The sequence below is a fragment of the Pieris rapae genome, chromosome 16, assembly GCF_905147795.1.
Source record: "Pieris rapae chromosome 16, ilPieRapa1.1, whole genome shotgun sequence".
NCBI lineage: Eukaryota > Metazoa > Arthropoda > Insecta > Lepidoptera > Pieridae > Pieris > Pieris rapae.
Genome location: NC_059524.1, coordinates 2515546 through 2540427, shown reverse-complemented (window position 1 = coordinate 2540427; position 24882 = coordinate 2515546). Strand labels below are relative to the sequence as shown.

Sequence of the window (24882 nt, the reverse complement as noted above, 5' to 3'; positions counted from 1 at the left end):
AACCTTCAATGACTATCTCAGCAAAGAAGGTATAATTCATGAGTGTACTGCGCCATATACACCAGAACAAAATGGGCGTGCTGAAAGAGAGAACCATACTATTGTGGAGAGTGCACGTTCAATGTTGTACGCAAGGGATGTGTCACTGGAATTATGGGCTGAGGCTGTGAATTGTGCAGTATATTTATTAAACCGGACTTCCTCCAGCCAAACTCCTAAGAAAACACCATTTGAATTATGGAACGGCATCAAACCTCATATAGGCCATGTGAAGGTGTTTGGAAGTATTGGATATGTCCATATTCCTAATCAGCTAAGAACTAAACTTGACAAAAAGAGTGAGAAAATGATACTAATTGGGTATGATAATAACAATTACAGGATGTTCAATCCAGAAACCAAAAAGGTTAAAATATCAAGAAATGTAATTTTTGAAGAACATAATGTTCCAGAGATAAGGAAGAATGTTACACAAATATACATTGACGATGAAGTGAAGACATTAGGACAACAAAATCAAATGCAAGAAACAAATGTAGAGGATACTCTTGTGGAAACTTCATCATCAGAGAATGAAGATACCATGTTGAGTTGTAATAGTAATGACCCTACATATGAACCTTCTCAAGAATTAGATGATGATTTAATTCAAAGCAACATAAATTTGAGACCAAGGATTAATAGACGTTTTGAAGCAAACCTAATTGAACTGTCACTGCCACAAACGTATGCTGAAGCAATGAAAAGTCCACAAAGAAACGACTGGTTGAAAGCTGAAGATGAAGAATTGCTTGCACATGAAGAGAATAATACTTGGACTCCAGTAGAGAGGTCTGGTCAACGTACGCTTACTACAAAGTGGGTTTTTGCTATAAAAAAGGATGAAAATGATCAGGTAAAACGGTTTAAAGCTCGTTTATGTGCACGCGGATTTAATCAAATAAAAGATATTGACTATCAAGAAATATTCTCTCCAACAACGAGATATGACTCTATAAGAATTATCCTTTCTATTGCAGCTAAATATAATTTAGAAATTCAACAGTTTGATGTAAAGACTGCTTTTTTGAACGGGTATTTGGAAGAGAATATTTTTATAGAAGTACCAGAAGGAATTTCATTTAAAAATGATTGTATCCTAAAACTTAATAAATCACTGTATGGACTTAAACAGGCGTCTCGTTGTTGGAATAGAAGATTCACTGAGTTTTTAATAAAATATGGTTTTGTGCAATCTCAGGCTGACAGTTGTGTTTATGTAGGTATTTTCAATGGGGTGAAAGTATTCATAATAATTTATGTTGATGATGCACTTGTAGTCTCTTTCAGTTCCTCAATGATTAAAAGAGTTATAGAATATTTGAAACAAACATTTAAAATAAAAGAATTAAAATTGAAATATTTTGTGGGAATGGAAATAGAGAGAGTAAATAATTGTATCTGTATTTATCAAAGAGATTACATTGAAAAATTAATAGAGAAGTTTTGTATGAGTGATTCAAATCCTGCCAGTACCCCTGCAGATGTAAATGTTGTTATTTCAAAGAAAATGGATGAAAATATTATTAATTTTCCATACAGAGAAGCTATAGGGTCCTTGTTATTTTTGAGCTCTGTTTCAAGGCCTGACATTTCTTTTGCTGTAAATGTTTTGAGTAGATATGTAAACGATCCAAGTCAACAACATGTAAAGGCCATTAAACGTGTTATTAGATACCTAATAAATACTAAAGATTTATGTATATGTTATGGAGAAAGTAGTGATCTCACTGGCTATTCGGATTCAGATTTTGCAGGTGATGTAGACACGCGTAAGTCTACTACAGGTTATATTTTTAATATGAATGGGGAACCTATAACATGGTGTAGCCAGAAACAGAAGACTACTGCTCTCTCCACAACTGAAGCAGAATTTGTAGCTGCTTGTGAAGCTGCAAAAGAGATATTATGGTTACAGCAATTATTATTAGATTTAGGTGAAAATATTACATCTGTTCCATTGTATGTTGATAATCAGAGTGCAATTAAGTTAATTAGCAATCCTGTTTATCATAAGAAAACCAAACACATAGATGTGAAATTTAATTTTATAAGGGAAAAGGTTGAGTTGGGTGTAATTAAACTAAATTATATTCCTAGTAACAGTCAATTAGCAGATATGTTAACTAAAGCGTTACCAACTCAAGCTTTTATCTATTTAAGAGATCACATTTTGTTTTTCTTTTCACAACTCTAATTTCAGTAGGAGTTTATTTTTTTTTATATTTGTACCTAGTTTAAATTTTAGTGGGAGTATTGAGCAATTTAAGTAAAATAGTTATTGAAAATTTAACTAGGTGGCAACACTTTATATGAAGGTTGATTGTAACTAAGTGTTCTTGCTGTCATTCATCTTCTTACCAAATAAAAGTTATATTTGTGCTAATTACTATCGTTTCTTTGATAAACAACCCATAATCCTTCAACACGTGCGTAACGTGACTAACTGACATTATGTTATTGACGTGGACCAGAAGCGGAAAATTAGTTGTAAGATTTGTGTGTTAAGTGGTGTTATCTGTGCTTAAACGAAACAAATATGGCGGGAAACGCTCCTCAAACTACATTGGATAAATGAATGATGAAGGCGAAGCATAATAATTAAAGTCATTTGTCATTATGACTGTTCTTAATATTTTAATAATGTTCGTTCGTTCGTTATTATTCAGAATGCTTGTATGTAAATCTTTATCAACTTTTGCGTGACGATAAAGTAAATAAAAACTAATATATTGCACAATAACACTCGGGCTAATAAGGTTATAATGCTAAATAGGGTTGTCTTCTATATTTAATTTCCAGTAGGTAAACAAATCTATCCGCAACTGTAAATAATAACTGAAAAATATGAAATAGTCAAATTTTAATGCAGATACGGCCGCAACTTTGCTTGTATAATTTGTTTTTTTTGCCAACCATCATACGATCGCGTTGACGCATTTCTAACTGAGTCATTCAATAAATGTCACTGACAGTAGGAATGTGCACGCAATACAACCCGTTATCGATACTTAGCTGTGCCAGAGAGGACTTTTTTAATGTAGACTTTCTTAGGTCAAACCAACGATAAAGAGATAAAAGCGGCCTTTGTCACATTACAATCTATACAGTTTAACTAACACAATTTAGCAAATTACTTTATCGATATGCACCTCTACAATTGTTACATCACTACACCTCTTAATAAGACCTGTAAGTTCAAGCAAGGCAGACAGATCAATATGATTTATAACCTAAGCCTAGTTATGTTTGAATGTATACATTTTCTACTGCTGAAGCCCCCATAGCCTCGGTGAACAGGATTATAGGCTCGACAGTAGTAGGGATTCACGGGTTCTGCCTCACTCGCTGCCTCAGTCAACCTAACCCCCCGTGCCGGGGACTGCCTCACTCGCTGCCTCAGTCAACCTAACCCCCCGTGCCGGGGACTGCCTCACTCGCTGCCTCAGTCAACCTAACCCCCCGTGTGTTTCTGGCTCAGCGGCAGTCCCCGCCAAAAAAAAAAAAAAAAAAAAAAAAAAAGTTTGGTCTCTTTCCCCACTAAACAGACCGTGCTGAGTCGATAGCACTCACTCCCGAAGCGATATTTCTCTCTGTTTCGAAGTTAGGTTTTGCTATACGTTGCAAATTAATCGATTTACTAATCACCTCATAATAAGAATGTAACGTCTCGTCCAAATCCTCATTTACTAATCACCGAGTCAGTTTCGTATCCATAATTAGCAAATTACCATTACGCATACGCATTTACCTGCAAATGCACCAGGACAGATGGGAAAAGGATTTACTGAACATTAAAAATATGATTTCCGTGTTTTATGTGTTTATTTGCATTATGTTACAATACAACTTTACTAGTGTCATGTCATTTCTTGGCGAGTCATACGAAAAATTTCTGAGGTAATCTTCCAAGCTGAAACCCCAGAACTTGTAGTACAAATATACTACACAATACTGCCCACAAAAGGCAGAATAGATGTCCTGAACGCTAGCTGTATTATAGCTCCATACCCGACAATTTCTTCTTAAAAAATCCGCTATTACTCTAATAGGCTTACGTCCAAATAAATCAAAATATTCTCCAACTTTTTCGTGGTTGATATGAATAGCTACCCAATGAGATCCTGGTTGTGAGTCAGGATCGAGATTGCATATAATAAATGTGGGTAAGTGTACGTGCATTGGTAGGCGATTCGAGGGGTACACGCTATACTGGATGCTGGGATGTATTTTATGGAGACTCATTTGCAGGTTTAATGTATTCATTTTTACTCCAACGCGTTTGACCTTCTACTCTTTGTATTTAACAAAAACGGAAAGGACCCTTGAGAATCACGTTGTGCTTACTTAGCAATTTAATACTGTATTCGAAAACTATCGGAAGTTTATCAGAGCGAATTCGCAAAAGCGACATTAAATCCATAACTGTTAAGATACTTGTATATTTAGAAATAAATAGATCTGCTTACGTTCAATATTTATTCATGATTTGACAAACTTACAATATTTAAAAATTACACAAACACGGATAAAATCATTACATTACTTATTGTACATACGTTATATGACTGTTGTATTATTAACAAGTTTGGTATAAAAAAATAAAAACATTTTGATTACAATATACTATGATAAGAAATAACAATTATTTTAGTATTCAGAGAAACTTATTTTATATCAAAGCATGACTTAAAATGAGTAGACATACTTTTATGATTGCATTAATTATGACAGATTCACATAATACTTTCTCTTTTCATAAAATACAAAAGTAGAAAAGTTGCAACGGAATGTAACAAAAATGAGATTCTGTAGTTGAAATATTATTATATTATCCCATACATTTTCAGATAATGAATCAGTCATACATAATAAAAACTTACAAAATGTGATGTATCCTAACTTTAGTGACAAAAAATAGCATTTTTTCTTTTAAACATTATGTTTGGCGGTTAAATAGAAGCAACATTTACTAATAAAATGTATTAAAATAGACAGAAATTATAATAACATAGGGCAGGAGAAAGTAAATTAGATATTTAATTATAAACTATAAATTCTTGTTAAACAGTAAAAATATTAACAGGATTAATGAAGATCTAAAACAATAACAATACTTGTCTTTTTAGTAATAAAAAATCAAAATTGTTATACAATTATAAGAAGAAACTTAAAAAAAATTAAATACTATTACCTATTTTAACACCAACAATAAGATTTAAAATTTACATGTTGTCATTAATAAATATTTATCCTAACTATAATTTTTTCAGAACTTTACAATTACTTTTTTTACAATTTAAAGCTAGTCATTTGTCAGGTTATAATTTTTATGATACATTGAATTCCTAATTACCCTAAGACCATAACTTTGATTACACTACTTATTTATTAATATTATGATACATTTATATATGATACAATTATAAATCTTAAATAATCCATAATACTAGTATTGGAATCTGTAATTAATTATTAACCATAAATATATTTATGTTGTGTTGTATAGATCTCTCAAAATCCTATAAGTAATTAAAATGTCATAGAACATAGACAAATCGAAAAGTGTATGTAGATAAAACTCATGTGCGTATTCTAAAATATTTTATCTGAATTTTTTGGAGTTTAAATTATGTAGGTACTGATTTCGAATAAGCCTCTTAGACCTTTAATGTGAATAGTAGAAAAATAATAGCAATAGGTGAACAAACAGTCTACTAGTAATAAATAAGACGCAAATGTTGACGATTTGTTAACACAAAAATAATCACATAATCTGGAGTTCCTCTTAGAGTGGAATAATATAGTTTTATACACTTAATTAGTTCTTATAGTGTTTTAATGCCATCCACCAAATTAAAACTTACACAAACTACAAGGTACATACGCGAATGTAAATACAGATATTAGTTTTATAAACTGTTCTATTAAACTGGCATTATTACATGAGTTACGTTTAATTTTGACAAAACTTTTGCTGGAAGTATGTACGAAATTTGTCTAAGTAATTTACTTTTTGAGGAATTCGTTATTTACTGATAAAATTTCTTCCAAATATTTAGAAGTAATCTTTGTATTGTAGGTAGTAAAAAAACTTAATGTTTTGAAGCATATTAAAATAATACTAATTCTTTTGTGAAATCCTTCAGTGTATATATTTCAAATTATTTTAACTTTATTGAAAGGTGTATGTATTATATGTATAACAATCTAAAAATAATCAAAGAAATACAAGCAATTATTTCATTTAGGTTTGAAGTGCCACAAGTATTAATCATCATTTTTTAAATATATAGCAAACGAGCCTGCGGAACGTCCAGTAAGGGACGACTCGATTTATTTTTATATGTTATAGTAAAATTAAAAAAAGACAAATACCTTCCACAAAAACTGCATAATATACTTTAAAATCTTGTAATTGTCTAGAGGTAGCTTTTCGAGAATCAATATTTTCACCTTTCTTGCCTTCCTAGGTATTACCCAGGCTGAAAATATAAATTAAATACATTCCTATAATTATGACCAACTTCATTAAAATTAGATTAACAATTCTACTCCTGTTTTGTACATATATTTTCTGTTAAGGAAAACTAATATTTTTATGCCAAGACAGAAATAGTGGTTTCCTAGAACTTAAGGACGAAACACGAGAGTAGTTTATTATTTTATATGAGTAAATATATTTTAGGGATTAACCTTAGCTTTATAGTATATACAAGTAAATACACAAATATACTAAACATGTATTTAGTAAAATCTGTAGTACATTTAAATCACATATTATTGAATTTTCCATCTATGAGTTTTATTCACTAATTGATTTAAATAAACTCGGTTATCATGTTATAAAAATGTAACAGATTTTAATGTATTGAAAACTACAAATAAATGAAAGTTAGTAAATATTTTAAGTAAATTTTATTAAATACATGTTTAGTATATTTGTGTATTTACTTGTATATACTATAAAGCTAAGGTTAATCCCTAAAATATATTTACTCATATAAAATAATAAACTACTCTCGTGTTTCGTCCTTAAGTTCTAGGAAACCACTATTTCTGTCTTGGCATAAAAATATTAGTTTTCCTTAACAGAAAATATATGTACAAAACAGGAGTAGAATTGTTAATCTAATTTTAATGAAGTTGGTCATAATTATAGGAATGTATTTAATTTATATTTTCAGCCTGGGTAATACCTAGGAAGGCAAGAAAGGTGAAAATATTGATTCTCGAAAAGCTACCTCTAGACAATTACAAGATTTTAAAGTATATTATGCAGTTTTTGTGGAAGGTATTTGTCTTTTTTTAATTTTACTATAATATATAAAAATAAATCGAGTCGTCCCTTACTGGACGTTCCGCAGGCTCGTTTGCTATATATTTAAAAAATGATGATTAATACTTGTGGCACTTCAAACCTAAATGAAATAATTGCTTGTATTTCTTTGATTATTTTTAGATTGTTATACATATAATACATACACCTTTCAATAAAGTTAAAATAATTTGAAATATATACACTGAAGGATTTCACAAAAGAATTAGTATTATTTTAATATGCTTCAAAACATTAAGTTTTTTTACTACCTACAATACAAAGATTACTTCTAAATATTTGGAAGAAATTTTATCAGTAAATAACGAATTCCTCAAAAAGTAAATTACTTAGACAAATTTCGTACATACTTCCAGCAAAAGTTTTGTCAAAATTAAACGTAACTCATGTAATAATGCCAGTTTAATAGAACAGTTTATAAAACTAATATCTGTATTTACATTCGCGTATGTACCTTGTAGTTTGTGTAAGTTTTAATTTGGTGGATGGCATTAAAACACTATAAGAACTAATTAAGTGTATAAAACTATATTATTCCACTCTAAGAGGAACTCCAGATTATGTGATTATTTTTGTGTTAACAAATCGTCAACATTTGCGTCTTATTTATTACTAGTAGACTGTTTGTTCACCTATTGCTATTATTTTTCTACTATTCACATTAAAGGTCTAAGAGGCTTATTCGAAATCAGTACCTACATAATTTAAACTCCAAAAAATTCAGATAAAATATTTTAGAATACGCACATGAGTTTTATCTACATACACTTTTCGATTTGTCTATGTTCTATGACATTTTAATTACTTATAGGATTTTGAGAGATCTATACAACACAACATAAATATATTTATGGTTAATAATTAATTACAGATTCCAATACTAGTATTATGGATTATTTAAGATTTATAATTGTATCATATATAAATGTATCATAATATTAATAAATAAGTAGTGTAATCAAAGTTATGGTCTTAGGGTAATTAGGAATTCAATGTATCATAAAAATTATAACCTGACAAATGACTAGCTTTAAATTGTAAAAAAAGTAATTGTAAAGTTCTGAAAAAATTATAGTTAGGATAAATATTTATTAATGACAACATGTAAATTTTAAATCTTATTGTTGGTGTTAAAATAGGTAATAGTATTTAATTTTTTTTAAGTTTCTTCTTATAATTGTATAACAATTTTGATTTTTTATTACTAAAAAGACAAGTATTGTTATTGTTTTAGATCTTCATTAATCCTGTTAATATTTTTACTGTTTAACAAGAATTTATAGTTTATAATTAAATATCTAATTTACTTTCTCCTGCCCTATGTTATTATAATTTCTGTCTATTTTAATACATTTTATTAGTAAATGTTGCTTCTATTTAACCGCCAAACATAATGTTTAAAAGAAAAAATGCTATTTTTTGTCACTAAAGTTAGGATACATCACATTTTGTAAGTTTTTATTATGTATGACTGATTCATTATCTGAAAATGTATGGGATAATATAATAATATTTCAACTACAGAATCTCATTTTTGTTACATTCCGTTGCAACTTTTCTACTTTTGTATTTTATGAAAAGAGAAAGTATTATGTGAATCTGTCATAATTAATGCAATCATAAAAGTATGTCTACTCATTTTAAGTCATGCTTTGATATAAAATAAGTTTCTCTGAATACTAAAATAATTGTTATTTCTTATCATAGTATATTGTAATCAAAATGTTTTTATTTTTTTATACCAAACTTGTTAATAATACAACAGTCATATAACGTATGTACAATAAGTAATGTAATGATTTTATCCGTGTTTGTGTAATTTTTAAATATTGTAAGTTTGTCAAATCATGAATAAATATTGAACGTAAGCAGATCTATTTATTTCTAAATATACAAGTATCTTAACAGTTATGGATTTAATGTCGCTTTTGCGAATTCGCTCTGATAAACTTCCGATAGTTTTCGAATACAGTATTAAATTGCTAAGTAAGCACAACGTGATTCTCAAGGGTCCTTTCCGTTTTTGTTAAATACAAAGAGTAGAAGGTCAAACGCGTTGGAGTAAAAATGAATACATTAAACCTGCAAATGAGTCTCCATAAAATACATCCCAGCATCCAGTATAGCGTGTACCCCTCGAATCGCCTACCAATGCACGTACACTTACCCACATTTATTATATGCAATCTCGATCCTGACTCACAACCAGGATCTCATTGGGTAGCTATTCATATCAACCACGAAAAAGTTGGAGAATATTTTGATTTATTTGGACGTAAGCCTATTAGAGTAATAGCGGATTTTTTAAGAAGAAATTGTCGGGTATGGAGCTATAATACAGCTAGCGTTCAGGACATCTATTCTGCCTTTTGTGGGCAGTATTGTGTAGTATATTTGTACTACAAGTTCTGGGGTTTCAGCTTGGAAGATTACCTCAGAAATTTTTCGTATGACTCGCCAAGAAATGACATGACACTAGTAAAGTTGTATTGTAACATAATGCAAATAAACACATAAAACACGGAAATCATATTTTTAATGTTCAGTAAATCCTTTTCCCATCTGTCCTGGTGCATTTGCAGGTAAATGCGTATGCGTAATGGTAATTTGCTAATTATGGATACGAAACTGACTCGGTGATTAGTAAATGAGGATTTGGACGAGACGTTACATTCTTATTATGAGGTGATTAGTAAATCGATTAATTTGCAACGTATAGCAAAACCTAACTTCGAAACAGAGAGAAATATCGCTTCGGGAGTGAGTGCTATCGACTCAGCACGGTCTGTTTAGTGGGGAAAGAGACCAAACTTTTTTTTTTTTTTTTTTTTTTTTTTTAGGCGGGGACTGCCGCTGAGCCAGAAACACACGGGGGGTTAGGTTGACTGAGGCAGCGAGTGAGGCAGTCCCCGGCACGGGGGGTTAGGTTGACTGAGGCAGCGAGTGAGGCAGAACCCGTGAATCCCTACTACTCTCGACTAGGACGCCGTATTGGAGGTGTCAGACAATAAACACAAGATTTACAAATCGATTTTAATACAGTTTGTGGCAACCCTATTTTATCACGACAAATAAAATTTGAAGTCACATGGAGGGCTCACGTGAGTGTTTGTGGCGCACCAGCCTCATAAATATGAATTTATGAATATAAACATGTCAAAACGCTGGAAATAAAACGAAAATAGAGAGCTATTTTTGCTATTGTGCTATCTACAGTCTACTCTCATGTGTTAGTTTATATTGGAAGTGTTAAATGGACGAAAATAAATCGATTTATAAAACGCAGTAAAGTAGTTAAATTGTAAACCTACTTGGTTTCAGAGCCGGTTAAAATTTTGTACTTACGTCTAAACTTATAATGAAACTAGTTATCTGTGGAAAATAGAAAGGTACAAAGTATTATTTATACATGTAAATATAGAGTTATTAAGATACTCTTAACCCACTTAGTAATAATATTAATAATTAAAAACTAATAAATAAGAAACTGAAACAAATTTAAAAAAGTCTCCAAACGGGACAAAATCAAAGTTGGAGAAAAGACTACAACTATTTGTGAATTATAACTAAAAATCTAATATTATTATCTGATGAAATTTGTAAACTGTCAACACATAAAAATTCCACGTTCACCGGCTATTAATATTTAATTTTTTCATATTTTCCACAACGCGACGCCACGTGACTGTGCTTTAAACTTTGAAGGCATTTTATTCAGTACTGAGACTGCCTTACAACGGTACAATTTAAGAGATCTGACAAATCGAAGTCTCTGATCATATAAGACAAGTAGCTTGTTGATTGGATGCTGACAGGACGAGACGTATTGCAAACAATATAAAAAAATCTGTTTCTGTTGATGACCATTTGTTAATCTAATAGGCAAGTAGGTGATCATCCTGTGCCTCCTGACGCTGGAGCCACTTAGCCAATACTGTCTATATATATGTATATAGGCAGGTAAGGTATATATATACCTAACGCGTAATGTTTCAATGTTGTTGTTTTCGTTTTGCTTTGCTTGCAAGCCCCATTTGTAATTGTTTTGTCTCTTACATTTTATCTTCGCATTCAAATTCATTATCTTATCAATTCAATTTCTATCGTATTGTTTAGACGTAATATTAATTGTAATTTCAATTAAATAATATTATAAAATCTTCTGCTGTAAGCTACGTAGTTCTCTTAAATTATATTGCATGTATATTAGTATAAGTTGTTCATTTTAGTTGGTACTCTTAAGAACATATTTTAGCTATGAAACGACACAAGAAAACTTGTATTTCTTTTGTATCTTGTATTTGTGATATGTTGTTTCCTTCATGCAGAATGACAATGTTTTCTTTTGACAAAGACATTCATATATATAGTGGTATTTGCGTTAATAAAAAAATAATTTATTTAAAACATTATTCTGAGTTCTTCTTTGAAATAAGACATATCAAAAACTGTTATAACGACATCGAAGGGACTACATCATTTGATCGTAAAAACCGATAGTCACAAAACACCGACACACAGCCGATGACGTTGTTATTAAGAACCTAAAACAATAGTTTTCAACCTTCTATTTTGGTCTCTGTAACCGGTTTTTTATTAACGATGTGGAACGGCCCTTATATACTTAAATAGATATATTAATTGTTACAGTTACAATTCGAACGACGGTTTCGGTCGGCCAAATGGTGATCAGCTGAACTTCGCAGCGCGTTCCGATGATGAAGGAGACTACATTGCTGGTTCGGCAGCCTACCTCAAGAAGGGAAAGGTCTCAAGGGCAAGTTACAGCAGATGTGCCCAATTTATTATTAATAATAATGTTTAAGTTGTGTCAGTAAAAAAACTTATATCTAAATAACGCTGGTTATATAAACAAAAAAGTCAGGTTTATCTGACGCTGAACTAGGTGTGAACCTGTATATCAGAATACAGCGCCTAACCCCTTAAATATATCAGACATAAAAATATATTATTAAGTACATTCATGGGAAAAACTAATGTGTTATATTGTACAATCTATTTATCAAGCACTTATTTATGGTGTGGAGTGTTCAAATGTGAGAGGTGAGGTGGTGCATGTGTGTGTGTGGACGAGTGTGTTTACCTTAAACCTATTGTTCTAATTGCTTAAATATAAATACTTGACTTATTTCATATATTTTAAAAGCCACTTCCCCCATAAACGGTTTTATTAGCAAATTTCTTAATAACGCGTTATTCGTTAAAATGATTTATTAGTTGTTTCATTATAAGTTTGTTAGTTTATTAATTTCGTAATCCCACAACTAACAAACATATATAATAACAAACAATAATGGGGGAAAGGTATTATCTTCGGAACCTTGCCTAAACGGACTCCTTTTAATAACATATTTTAGTTACTACATTTTAAGGTTAGTTTGTATATTAGATTCGTATTAAATAACAAACAATTACACTAAATAGAAAGGTGTGTCACTCTTTTTCATTTTGTTGTATACGCCAAGTGAAACATGATGTAATGATTGCAAAAAACTTTTTTTAAAGAATATTTTTCCATCTGTTTCGTGATCATACATTATCCTTAATAGAAGAACTTTTTTAGGATTGACTTTTTAAGTCTAAGGCAATGTTTCCTTACGATGTTTTTTAACGTACGAGTAGGTGTTAAATGCACACATAGAAAGTAAATTCGCACAACTGGTTCGATCCTACGAATCCTAGGGATGAGAGTCGTAGAAATAACTGTGCTTAAAAAGAGATACTCATTCTTTATAGTTCTTCTCGTCCACCTTAGACCCTTGGGAACTGGATGTAAATTTTTCAAAATAAAAAATAATTAGTAATTTTCTGTAATGTTTAGTGTTCGTCCATAAGTGTAGAAAGTTACAAATATTACATTAAATAATTTAAAATCCTTTCATCTCCGGATTTTTGACGAAGTTATTCTTTACCTCACAAGCGAATGCTAGATTAACAGATACGACTCCAAAGCACCACGGTCTCGGGGATAACAGTCATATGGTTTCCCAAATTTCTAAGACTTTTCCATATTCTATATCATGATTTTTTTTCCAAATAGCAAGATCCAATGTCGCACCGCATCATCGAGAAGAGAAGACGCGATCGAATGAACAACTGTCTCGCAGATCTATCCCGATTGATTCCACCTGAATATCTAAAGAAAGGGCGTGGCAGAGTTGAGAAGACTGAGATTATTGAGATGGCCATCCGACATCTCAAGTTCCTTCAGGAGCGAGTCAATGGTTTGTTTATTTGTACACATTAAGTCCCTTTTTAATAAAGTTTTAATATTGTTTTTTTAATGTTATTGAAATTTTATAATATTTTAAATAAAAATTGTCATCGTATTTCGATATTAATTGTTCCAAGAGATTCGATTCTCCGTTATATTTATGCATTTAATCCTCTTATAACACGGTACTCTTATAACGCATTTTCATATTACGCGATTTCACTTTCACGTTATATTTCTGTACTGTGTAACATTAATAATGATGAGTACGAGACGAGACGTAGGTACTTATTTCGGGCATAACATAGTTTTTCTTCGTATTAAGCTATTGCATAGATTTTATCGCGGGCTTTGTGCGCGGCGACTGAATCAAGAAATTCCGTAACGAAAACACCTAACACGATGGCGTAGTATAGGTGCAGCCGGTACGCGTTAGAGTGAGACAGACTATATAGGCGTGTTTGTCTGGTAGAGTGGTAGATTGAATTAATATCAAAGAAAAACTACTGCATAAATAAAAAGTAAATAAATGATAAAATTGCAAAAGTTAATTGAAAATGCTATGCAATAGCTTTACCGCGGCTGTTCCCGAGTGCCACACGTGTTTTTTTTTTAATGACAAAGTTAATCGTGATTATTTTCTACTATTATTAGTAATTATTTTTTGCGCAAACTAACTGTTGTGGTCTCTGGCAGAATGACGAGCGCTAGGCCAGTTACAACCACAACCACAACACACGCACATTACACATTTAAAATGTACCTTATTCCTTTAAAAAAATGATTTGTTCTTATTCTTAGTTTTTTTGACTATTATTTTGTGTGCCTCATTAGTAATAAATGTTATGTCTAGGTCTAACGATTTGTACATAACGTTATATGATGTCATACAAGCGATTTAGCGTTATGCTGAGAATACAGCTACAACGCGTTTCCTATTATGCCGAATCAATCTACCGTGTTATAGGAGGCTTTGCTATATTAAGCAGGACTTCTGACTGTCGCAAACATAGTTTTCTTCTGGTGCATTAAATTTATTAATTATCTATTCTAGATTTTGTTTTTCGCTATACATAATCAGATTAGAGGTTATTACAATTTAATTAACAGCACTCGTGTTTTGCAATTTGTCTTGCAAATATATTCGCTTTATTATAAACACCTATTCACCTTAAAAACACAAGTTAAGACCAGACTAGAATAATCATTTAATAAAATTATTTTCTTAAAATTAAGCAAAAGAATCGCGAAGACAATAGAGTTACCGATGTCGGTGGCGGCATCTTTTGTGATGCCAACTTTCCCGCCAAATGTACGGAGACTCAAGATGTTTGAATTTTCTGGGGATACTTTATTAAATATTTTATTTACTGTACGATTCTAAACAATTTATATCGAACCCAACCAAATATGAACTACCAGGGTATCTTACTTGCCTAAACTAAACAATTTATATCAAAGCCAACCAACCAAAAAGTCCAAGCGTATATTTACTTGAATATTAGATTAATAATCATCAGGAAACATTCAGAAATCTGAGGCCCAGACCTAAAAAGGTAGCGCTACTGATTTTATTTTACATAAATCTTACATACAATATACACACAATAAAGCGAATGTACATGCGACAAAAGCTGTAACACTGAAGGACACTAATGTTTTTGAGAGTCTGCCAGCGGAAGATTGCATCTTCGCGGTGGCTTGTTTTGTAGCGGCTGAACGGCAAGTGGTAGAGGATCATTTCAAAGCGGGCTACCAGGAGGCAGTAGGGGAGGCTGTCAGGTTCCTAGTGGAGGTCCAGGGCTTCGGTCCCGCGGACGGCCTCTGCGTGCAACTGGCCTCGCATATGCAGAGACATTGTGAGGGTGTTACCAAAGGTTAGTTGTTAGTTTTTTTAGAACAGCGGGCAGATGGGCAGGAGGCTCACCTGATGTTCAGTACCGCCGCCCATGGACACTCTCAATATCAGAGGACTTGCGAGTGCGTTGTCGGCTTTTTAAGAATGTCGAATTGGTTTCCCAAAGTTTTGCCAAAAACTGCCTTGAAAAACGCTCAGGTATGGAACGGCGGACGTCGAGTCGAGTTGTGATACGGGTGGAATTTTGTATTCTGCCTTGACGTCCGATTATGAAACTCAGCTTCAGGTATTAATCCGAGCAACTCCTCTGAACACTCTCCATGGCCTTGTCTGTAAATGTTAGGGTTCTAGTACCGCATGTCAATAGAGCTATCGATAGCTATGTCAGGTAGGATTTATGTTTTAGCCGTTGTCTATGACATTGACAGCTTTTATGTTCTGCAGTTTTCTGAGTTTCGAAATTGTTGTAAAAAAATATTTTCGTATTAAAACGCACATAGTATTTTTTTGTTTGAGTCCAGTGGGGTACACATAAGAACAAAACTATAATAGAATAAAATATAAAACTCAATTTATTTTTCAATAACGAAACATGACAAATCTTAAATATGACAAAGTCGTGTTAGTTAAACCACGTATAACTCAATGTCAGTTGGACCGATGTTAATTATCTCTTCTTTGGTAGATTCTTCTCCGCTCCGAATAGTAGAATAAGTAATAAAATATCGGATAAGTTATCGAATAATAATATGTACATACATTAATTAATTTAACGAATGCAAATAGCATGTGGTGCCATCTCTTGACAAAACTCGGCATCTTTTTTCTTCGAATTCGTGTCAGTTCAAGAAATACTGATAAGAATATTGATTAATTAATTGCAAATAACACGATTTCAGGTGAGGTGTTATTACGTGAGAAAATCCCGCGATCTCAGGGTGGGTCATCATCAGAGACAGCAAGCTCTTCCAGCAGTTCCCATGGATACGGAGCGAAAGGGGTCATCCAGCATCCGGAACCACCACCAACATTCCCCCGAGAACCTTTTGAACCGGAAAGACAGATTGAGACATATCCCATGGAGTGTGGTAGAGGTATTTATCATTATATAATAATTTCATTTCAGGGATTTTTATTGATATATGTATTTATTAGTCCTTAAACAACATAATATATGCTTAAAAGATACAAAAAATATGGCGTCACAAATTATATTATAGTATATAAAAAAACTTTAAAAAATCAAGTTAAAAATTAACAAAATCACAGTTCAAATTTAAAGCTATATAGAAACTTAAATACAGAAAATTAATATAAGTAGATAGATTTGCAACAATCTATATAGGTATATCAATATTTTTTTATTTATGTTAGTAATTAGAATTTAGAAAGTGGTATACTCCTCTGTCTATGGGCTGCGTTTACGGCCCTTTTTGGGGGTCCCGTTTGTGTTTGTCGTGTCATATCGTATACAGACAAAATCTGTTATAACGACATCGAAGGGACTGCTGATATTTGGTCGTTAAAACCGATAGTCGTAACAGCCGATGACGTTATTAAGCACCTTAAATAATAGAATTCAGCCGGGACCAAATTATTTTTGTCAATATAACCGGTATGTTATTTTAAACGATGTCGTCGTAAACGGATTTGACTGTAGTAGAATCGACAAAGCTGGTACTGGAGAGAAGACATTTACTTATACGTAATAATATTGAACCATTCCAGTATCAGTGGGCCCTACCACGTTAGTGGACGACTCCATTGCTGACCAACCGCTACCCCTAGATGGACGATGCAAGCGTTCACCAACACTTCGCAAAGTGCGAAAACCGGAACACGGGGAGGATTATTTACATTCCTACAAATTCAAGAACTCCATAGAGAGGCGATTTTCCCGGTCACAAGACAATGAGGTACGTATTTTTATCCAAATATTGAAGACGCTTAATATAGCTGTTCAAGAAGAATGCCCATACATTCTAAAGAGTTAAAAAAATAAAATAAAAATATGACGGTAGTTCAATACATTTGAGGGTAGTTGTGAAATTATGAGCATTCTTCTGAGGAGTGCATGATTGTTGCTTCTAGTCATTTTAGACTCGCAGTTGTAGTTTGATATATTTTCTAGGATATTTTTATTGGTCACATTATCAGATTTAAATAATCTCCCTGCTCTACGATCTCCGGTTTAAAACTAAAAGTTTGATTTTCCCACTCGACATAGGAACCAGAAAATGTTTAATTTGAAGCTGACCAAAGCTCCGACAGAGCGGCAGAACGCATCGGACTTTTACAATAAAAAACCCGAGGAAAATCGGGTGTTGAGGTAAAGCTAGCTGGTGTAGGTCTAATGCATGAAAAATGCGTTTCCCTTAGCACGGAGCATCAAGTCAATACCTTTGGGTGTATTTGTTTTTTTATTACCACCCAATTAAAATAATATCCCATGCACAGACTACTATTAATAAAGAGAATACTTCTCTGTGAAGTGTTTACTTTGTGATACATAGACAAAAATACTTTGTGACAAGCGTGACCTAGTTATGCGTGCATAGATGAGGATCGGTCGCTCGAATTTTACTTCTATCTGTTAAAACAGAACTGCTTTTGTTTAACTCGGGTTCAATATTTGTGTCAGCTAATTATTTAGGGTAAGAAAAATCTAGAGCCGTATTTTGGTACCATACAGGCTGTTGTATAAATATTTTAAAATCCTTATAAAAAATTGTCAAATATAGGGTTTCGGTATATATCCAGTGGGAAATACAGGCTCAGTTTATAATTATAATTTGATTACATATACATTATAATATATTTTAAAATTTACCAATATAAAATACAACATTGTAATAAAACATTTTACCACCCAAAAATTGTATTTATTTAATAAACTTTACGTTACTTAAATATGTTTGCCACCAATTCGCCTTATTCAAACAAATTTCATTTTTAAATAACCGTTTTAAAAAAACCAACCCATTACCTGAATTGCAAATATTTTAAAAGTAAGAAAACTAAAAATAACTTATTCAGGCGGCTCAGCAAGTAGCGAGGCCTACGCACGCCCATAACAAAGTGTACAATCACAAGAGGCGACGTGCGACAAAACCAGCGCCCTCTACATCGACCTCCGCTTCGGGCTCCACTGAAGACGCCAGAGATACATCGCCACAGGTGAGTTTTGACATTACTTGACTCTTTCTTAAAGCTAATGAACAAAATTTTAGTATTTCTCCTGCACTCACTTAAGCTCAACTATCCGTGTCCATTTAAGTAAAATGAAATTTCCGAATAGTAGCTCAACGAATAAAGTAATAACATTTGAAGTGGCTATATTCAAACCGGAATAGAATGGAGTTGCCATTTTGAATAATTTATTTTAAAAATCTATAAAGAAATAGTTTGATTTAAGTTATAATTTCAACCAGTCACATTACACGTTCTGATGGACTACGTGTGTGTTTTATTCTCATTACAGTGTAATGCTTGCTTCTATTTTTCCCGGCTTTTTTAAGGTTCAATATGTCAAGCGTGGTTGCAGTTCCTTACAATATACTTATACAGTTCCCCATACTTTTCTTGGCTGGTAAGAGTGTCACTGTCATGGATATTACTATTGCCAGTAAATAAAAAAAACATGTGTGTAATTCACACGTGGTAGAAGTAAACCTTCAAACACAAAATTTTTATAATTAATCATATATAAATTAGACTTTTTTCACTATCTAAATGTAATAAACTTTTCTTTAAAACCGTATATTTTAATGATAAATTGTAATTTATAGATTTAATATCAATCTTTAAATTGGCAAAATCTAAAATATCGAAAGCTTGACATTCGATAAAATTAAAAAGCGGCAGTAAAAAGAGTCTGTATAATGCCTCCTATCCCATTTTCTCCCACGTTACAATAAATCTTATGAATTGATGTTTCTGTCTCTCTTTACCGCTGCATCCGGTTTGAAATCACGACGATTCTAAAGAAGTTTATCTATCTCATTTTCTCCCACGTTAAATCATATGAATTAATGTTTCTGTCTCTTTTTACTGTCGCTTTTCCGTTGCATCCGGTTTGAAATCACAACGATTCTAAAGAAGTTTCACTTCAAAAAAAAACATATGTGCAATTCACACATGGTAGAAGTGAAACCTTCAAAAACATTTTTTTTATTATTAATCATATATAAATTAATCATTTTCCATTATCTAAATGTGTGTGTTCTTTTAAAACAGTATATTTTAATGATAAATTTTAATTTATAAGTTTAATATAAATTTTTAATTTGGGAAAAACTAAAACATCGAAAGTTTGAAATTCGATCAAATGAAAAAGCGGCAGTAAAGAGAGGCTGTATAATGCCTGCTATCTCATTTTCTCCCACGTTAAATCATATGATGAATTGATGTTTCTGTCTCTCTTTACCGCTGCATCCGGTTTGAAATCACGACGATTCGAAAGAAGTTTATCTATCTCATTTTCTCCCACGTTAAATCATATGAATTAATGTTTCTGTCTCTTTTTACTGTCGCTTTTTCGTTGCATCCGGTTTGAAATCATAACGATTCTAAAGAAGTTTCACTTCAATTAACCATTAAAAGGGAATAATTTGAAGTCATGCGGGCTTAATAAGTTATTGAAATGTGTTAATAAAAAAATGTTTATTGGAAAATATAATTCTAGGCTTAAATAAATGTGACACAAACTTATCAATAACTGATGAGATTGTTACTTGTACTATTAATATTATATCTTTTAATATACCTAGCAATCAGAACCGTTCGATAATTAAAACTTTGCCATAGAGAAATGTTAATTAAATATTAATTATTTATTGTATCATAATGAGGGGAACGAATTCCAGCCGGTGGCTAAAAAAATTATGGGTGTAAAATTGTTTGTACACCAAAACTTTTCTTCAGTTCTTCTCCCGTTTTTTATTCGAGAATAATTACACTGTACATTTGATTTCTTTTTTTGTACATCCATTAGTGGATTCAAAACATTTTCAATTAGATTGTCTAAATTGTTTAAAATAAAAAATCATAAACATATATTTTAAATATAATATACGATAAGGCCTTCTTAATTTATCTGTTAGACATTGTCTATGTCCGTATGATTTGATATCTCTCGTGAGTTTTGACAATGACACATCGCATTACTATTCAAATTCATTACTGTTTCCGCTAAATATTTAAAAATATAGGTTTTAAAGAAAAACACTTTTTTTCGGATTATAGTTATGTATTATTCTATTTAAACTTATAATTATTTGGTTAAACTTTCCAATATGACCCGTCGGTTTTTGAGGTTTTTTTGATGGGAGATGGAAGAGGGGATAGAGAAATACCCCCTGTGTCATTCCCAACCTGCGGAAACCCATAGTTACGGAGATATTCATATTTAAAATTTTAAGGCTAGAATGGTAACAATTTAGAAATGTGTCCCTGAATTTGATAATACTGATTATGTAAGTGTCTCTTTACCTTGAATGGAACACCTCCAAGTTATTTTTTCTGCCGGAGTTCCGTCTAAATATTAATAAAGATTATTTAAACCTGTATAATGTATAGAAATTCGTAAATAAATCGTACATTTTCCATTGCTTATTTTTTTTTATTTTCAATTTATCCCTAATGGGAAAGGCAAAGGACTTTAGCCATACAGATTCCATTAGTTATTAGAGACGTGACATTTTGCATCAAAATCGTTTTTTAATTTGTCGATAGTTTTTTTAGAATAAAAACTTGAATTTTATTCAAATATAATATAAATATTAGTTTTAATATGATAAATATTAGTTTTTATATGATATAAATATTAGTTTTTTATATGTTTATTGATGATTTCAGAAACAGTTCTTAGAAAAAAGAAATTCATATACTAACCTAACCTAACCGAACTAGATAATCATTCGGTTTATGAACGGCTCCGGCGCTACGGAAAACGCAGCCCCTCCACCCTTGCGTACCAAAGCACCGGCATTTCATGCCTGTGCTTTGTTACGGCGGGTGGGGGCTGCTCTTCCTCCGCGCCTCCGATTATTTATATACACTCTAGGGGTAGGGCAGACAAGACCACGTGGATAGTGGGGTGCTCTGATTCGGTGTTGGGTACTTTTAGGTTATTAAATAAAATGTTATTAAAAAAAATATTCATATACTAACCTAACCTAACCGAACTAGATAATAATTCGGGTTTTGAACGGCTCCGATTATTTATATACACTCTAGGGGTAGGACAGACAAGACCACGTGGATAGTGGGGTGCTTTGATTCGGTGTTGGGTACTTTTAGGTTATTAAATAAAATGTTATTAAAAAAAATATTCATATACTAACCTAACCTAACCGAACTAGATAATAATTAAGTTTTTTGATTACAAATAATTAATTTGATCATAAGTTACAAATAATCTATGGTCCATATTGGAAAGTTTAGTAGTATCGATACGTCAAATTTTTCGAACCCTTCACTAATCGATACGTGAAATGGTTGATGTTTGACATCAGTTATTTGTCAAATTCATTGTGTTATGGCGTGTTATGGAATGATATTTGTCCATTTGTATGGAAAGTATAAATAAATATATCTCATGAACCGTAAGTTTCCGCAACTTAATACTTTACAAAACGCTTTCTTATGGTGAGTACTATCTACAAAAAAAATTTGAGCATTCAAATCGACGGGTCATATTGGAAAGTTTATCCTAGGTTTTGTTTTATAATACGAAAATTTAATATAATATTTGGAATCGCTATTAATGTTATGAAAAGAATTGTATATATTGCATTGTATATCTTAAAGATTTATTTTTCAATTACAGGATACTTCCAGTGAGTCACCACATCATCATCATTATGAGAAACCACTTACTCCTACCCAGTTTGTGCCCGTTTTCGCACTAAATGCTCTAGGTAATTGCTCTTTGAATTCATTTAAACACTAAAAGCCTAGAATGAGTTAAAATTTGGGGATGCTTTTGGATTGGATTGGGTTAACAAAAAATGATTGTCCAGATTATCTCCGTTTATTTGTTAAACAGTCCAGGAAATTACATAGATGTATAAATATACATATGTATACTCAAAGAAACTCATAATAAAATATTAAAGAACATGACAGATGATAACTAATGTTTTTTTTGTATGTGACACCTATTCAAATAATTTAAATTTATATTTTATATTTGTATTACATTTCTAATATGTATATGAAAAAAAAAATTTATTTCTGCTAATACTTTTTACACACATACATTTATAGATAATGAATGATTTACACCGACTATTAACAGTTACACAACACAAACAAAGATAAGAGTATACAAAGCAAGATCAAAATTGTATAATAAATATGTAGTATACTTTAACAAATAACACTCAAATCTATTATTTATTGTCAGCCATAAAGCACGGCTAACGTCTCTTAAAGGTCAACTGGCACTTGTATGGTGCCTGCATATAATTATACATTTTCTATAATTATATTTAATTATACTTTTATTTCCAGGTAAATACTACGTCCCACTTAGCGTGGATTACGCATGCTTAGCCCGACATCTTGGTACATACGATGTTTTAGACGCGCGTGCCGTACAACTCTCGGCGCCACTTCATCCTGTCACTATACACGTCAATTTTCAGCCTTATCTAAACTATCAAGTCAAACGTGAGCCCAACGAGCGTGATTGGAGGCCTGCGTAGATGGCAACACTGAATCTATCGTTAATAGACTAAGATATTCTATCAAAAAGCGTATTCCATATTTAAATAAAACTTCTTTAACGGATATAGATAGACATAACAACTGTTTACTATTATAAAAAATAGTCTATTGAAATGTTTATATATTAAGTTATCTATTGTCTATTGCGCAAAGGCCGGCAACGCACGCGCGAGCCCTCTAGCATCGAGTCTCCATGGGCTGCGGTATCACTTAACATCAGGTGAGCCTCCTGCCCATTTGCCCCGTTCTATATAAAAAAAAGTGTAGCAGTTTCAATGACGACGATAGCTGAAAAGTGATTTTCAATTAATAATTAAAATCGTTTATATCCTGTAACGAAATTGTATTTAAGTTATTCCATTCTAAAGAGTATGTTTTTCTTTCTCAAGATTAAAAACAGGCCATAAATATATCATATACATTACAGAATTTAAAATGAATATTCTACAAATAAAGAAATGTCAATTCAATCAAATTTTTGTATTGAAATTGTCAAATACGACAAAAAATATTGTCAAGTATTCTGTCACAGTTTATTTGCAAAATAACTAAATGCCAAAAAGCACAGATGTTATGTGCGATTGATTTGTAGTTTTCTGTCAAAGTCAATATGCCAATCACGATGGGCGGGCTCATTAAAGGGACCAACATTTAGGCAACATTTCTAGTTCTAGATTATTCCAAATTGTACGTAAAGAAACGTGGAGGAAGGATTGTGAGCAGTTCCTCCAGTGACCAGGGCGAAAAATTGTATATATCCTTAGTTGAAATACTTGGTTTGCGCCTTTGTGGATGTGACGTCATCACAGTGTCGCTATAGATATTTCCAAATTTAAATATATTCATCGGCGGTTACAATCTTAATGTTGGATTTAGACGGAATGTACTAATATTAGATAAAGAAAAACTCTATTTTAATAAATACTTATACCATTTTAGTTTTTATTTTGTAATATAAGATATGTAAATTGAACTGACAAATTAAAGTAAGAGATGTTTAAGATATACGTAGATATTTATTTTATGGTTGGCGGTGAAGTTAAGACTGCGTTAGACTTGGCAGGCGACGTTCAGTGTTCTTAGTCTCGGCTGTGATATAAGGAATGTACCTAGTCAAGATCTCTGGTGATGCTTGACGTATTTTTGAATATTATTTAGCTATACATAATTAAAAAGTCAATTTTACTCATGTACTCGGCAATAAATATTGCACCCATGTCTGGCCATAGACTAGTTTTCTAATTAATTATTCGTATTCCTACTTCGTAAGTCGATTTAAGCCTGTAAAATGTGTGCATAATTTATTATCGAATACAGAAAATTGTAATCTAGACATTTTTAAATGTTTCATTTTCTATAATGCGTACATAAAATGTATAGTAATTGGTAGAGAATCGACACATTGTCATAGATTAAGTTTGTTTTATATAGATTTATTATAAAAATATAAATTGTTACTGGAAATTTTATGTTATCATTTGTTGTATTGTATACGGGTTTATGTACTTGTTGGACCCTTATGTATATAGAAGCCATATAAATGTTTTACAAAATCAAATGTTTCCTTATACAAATGTAGACAACCCAGTGACTATAAAATAGTTGTTATAAATTATTCTTTTATTACTTACCTATACTCTAACCCGCTTAAAAAAATGTTTGTTACTAAATATGCCTTGA

General features: G+C 31.8%; 1 protein-coding gene across 3 annotated transcripts in view; it reads left to right on the top strand.

The window, feature by feature from the left end:
* The window catches only part of LOC111003221 (transcription factor cwo), a 37515-nt gene extending 12700 nt beyond the window's left edge, over positions 1 to 24815 (top strand). Inside the window, exons 1-9 of one of the 3 annotated variants that reach the window (XM_045631617.1) lie at positions 10711 to 10767; positions 12029 to 12146; positions 13440 to 13623; positions 15326 to 15490; positions 16371 to 16565; positions 17200 to 17387; positions 18508 to 18648; positions 22301 to 22391; positions 22987 to 24815. In XM_045631617.1, coding sequence (XP_045487573.1) covers positions 13449 to 13623; positions 15326 to 15490; positions 16371 to 16565; positions 17200 to 17387; positions 18508 to 18648; positions 22301 to 22391; positions 22987 to 23180 — 1149 coding nt within the window. In that variant the 5' untranslated portion in view covers positions 10711 to 10767; positions 12029 to 12146; positions 13440 to 13448 and the 3' untranslated portion in view covers positions 23181 to 24815. Of the gene's footprint in view, positions 1 to 10710; positions 10768 to 12028; positions 12156 to 13439; positions 13624 to 15325; positions 15491 to 16370; positions 16566 to 17199; positions 17388 to 18507; positions 18649 to 22300; positions 22392 to 22986 lie in introns of those variants that run through there. The other 2 variants (XM_022273624.2, XM_022273623.2) reach the window with 2 other exon arrangements.
* The last annotated feature ends 67 nt before the right edge of the window (positions 24816 to 24882 follow it).